This window comes from Vollenhovia emeryi, unplaced genomic scaffold (assembly GCF_000949405.1).
Source record: "Vollenhovia emeryi isolate VEMERY1.0 unplaced genomic scaffold, V.emery_V1.0 DF940055.1, whole genome shotgun sequence".
Classification (NCBI taxonomy): domain Eukaryota; kingdom Metazoa; phylum Arthropoda; class Insecta; order Hymenoptera; family Formicidae; genus Vollenhovia; species Vollenhovia emeryi.
In genome coordinates, this window is record NW_011966311.1 from 4,228 (window position 1) to 6,570 (window position 2,343).

General features: G+C 34.5%; 1 protein-coding gene across 6 annotated transcripts in view; it reads left to right on the forward strand.

Annotated features, from left to right (window-relative positions):
* The window catches only part of LOC105556398, a 6,554-nt gene extending 4,221 nt beyond the window's left edge, over nucleotides 1-2,333 (forward strand). For 5 of the 6 annotated variants that reach the window (XM_012003482.1, XM_012003485.1, XM_012003483.1 and 2 more), the window contains 2 exons: nucleotides 1-1,869; nucleotides 2,048-2,333. In XM_012003482.1, the coding sequence (XP_011858872.1) occupies nucleotides 1-1,869; nucleotides 2,048-2,304 (2,126 nt within the window). In that variant the 3' untranslated portion in view covers nucleotides 2,305-2,333. The other variant, XM_012003488.1, reaches the window with a different exon arrangement.
* The last annotated feature ends 10 nt before the right edge of the window (nucleotides 2,334-2,343 follow it).

Sequence of the window (2,343 nt, forward strand, 5' to 3'; positions counted from 1 at the left end):
TACAAGAAATAGAAAACAATCTACAGGCTCACAAAAGTGACATATATTCAGCCGAAAATTGCAATAACTGCCTTCTAGAAGTAAACGATAATGAAATATATTCTATCTCGGAAATTGCATCAGATGAAATTATTCAAGAAGTACAAGAGGAAATTGTCCCGGAAGAAGTAATAGTCGAAAATAATTTTACACCACTCTACGAATATCATACTGATTCTTCATCGGAATCAGACTGTGAACATAATGGTATAAATATTGATCGATTGCAAAGAAATCTGGTGAAATGGAACCACGATAATAAGATCTGTAGATCCGCCATGACCAGTCTATTAAAAGTTTTGAAAATAGAAAAGGCTATGCAATTCTTTCCATCAGACGCTCGAACATTCTTAAAAACCCCGACGAAGGCAGAAAGTATTCCAATGGAACATGGTCGATATGTTCATTTTGGTATTGCTAAAGGCCTACATCATATTATAGAAATAAGCAGTACCATTACGTATCTACCTGAAGAAATTCATTTATCTATCAACATAGATGGACTGCCGCTTGCCAAAAGTTCCAAGAGTCAATTATGGCCAATTCTTGGGAGTTTTAGAAATTTCCAAAACAAAACACCATTTCTCATTGGCGCTTTTCATGGGTATCAAAAGCCTCCAGATGCTACGGTATTTTTAAAGTACTTCATTGAAGAAGCAATGGACCTTATACAAAATGGCTATACCTATAATGATATTAACAGAAAATTTATTATCGATTGTTTCATATGTGATGCTCCTGCAAGAGCGTATATTTGTTGCATTAAAAACCATGGAGGATATTATGCATGTAATAAGTGTGAAACTAAAGGCACCTACGTCAATGGAAAAGTGGTATATCCAGAAATGAATGCTCCGCTACGAACAGCAGAATCGTTTGCAATGCAATCTGATAAACAACATCATACTGGAATAAGTCCCTTGTTGAGTCTTAATATTGATATGATTTCACAAATGCCATATGACTATATGCATCTAGTGATATTAGGCCAAGTAAAAAAAATGTTGAAAATAATAACTGGAAAGCTGAATCCTATGAAGTTGAGTGCACAACAGGTTCTGGAGATTAGCAAACGACAGCTCGTACTTCGAAAGTACGTTCCGAATGACTTTGCCCGTAAACCGAGAGCTTTGGACGAGCTTGATCGCATGAAAGCCACTGAATTCCGCGAATTTTTGTTATATACTGGGCCCATCGTATTACGCAAGATAGTAAGGAGTGATGTATATAATCATTTTATAAAACTGTCAATGGCTATACGCCTTCTAGCAACTCCTAATATTGATGTGGAACAAAATAGATATGCAAAGAACTTGTTAGAAGAATATTTTGCCGAATTTTTGCAATTATATGGAGTGCATAATGCAACGTATAATACGCATGGATTACTGCACTTGGCCGATGATGCATTGCAATGGGGAACACTTGACGAATTTTCTGCATTTATTTTCGAGAATCATTTGCAGCATATAAAAAAATTTATCAGAGGTAATAATAAACCTCTTGAACAATTAAGTAACTGTATTTATGAAATCAGAAATAGCCATTGTATTGAATTTGTTGACCATGTCTTCGAAAATTATAAACTAGGAAAGAAATACTACAATGGAAGGTTGATAAATGGATGTACGTCACCCATGCATAAGGATATTCAATTCAAAAATTTTAAAATCACGATAAAAAGACCGAACAACTACTGCATTATGACAGATGAAAGTGTTGTAATGATTGAAAATATTTGCCATCGCAATAATTCCGTAGTAGTTCTTGGCAAAAAGTTAAAAAACGGAAAACAATTTTTTCATTCGCCAGCACCATCGACATGCTTTGGTATTATTAAACTTTCTAACGATTATGGTATCTTGCAAGCATTTCCAATTGAAAATATTAAAAATAAGGGTGTGGTTCTTCCGATTTTTGACGAATCTAATCAATCTGAAGATCATCATAAAAATGTTGTTATCTTTCCACTTATCCATGGTCAATAATTATTTGTACATAACTCCAGGCATGCCTTCCAAGTTTTGTATTGTTCACTTCATTAAAGAGGACTCTGTGGAGGTTGTTCCTGATTTTTGGATATCTAAATTGTCAGGGACTAATTATTGCTCATGGCCTTTTAATAATGCTTTTCCAACGAAATGTGTTAGAAATAGAACGGTGCCAGATGAAAAATGGCCCTCCTACGAATGCAGAATCCTTAATTCGTTCGGTACGTACACACAAGCACGCCCACATATTGTATTATTTACACATATTCCGTAATTTATTTCATCACAATAATACACTTTCTTAAAATAAAAT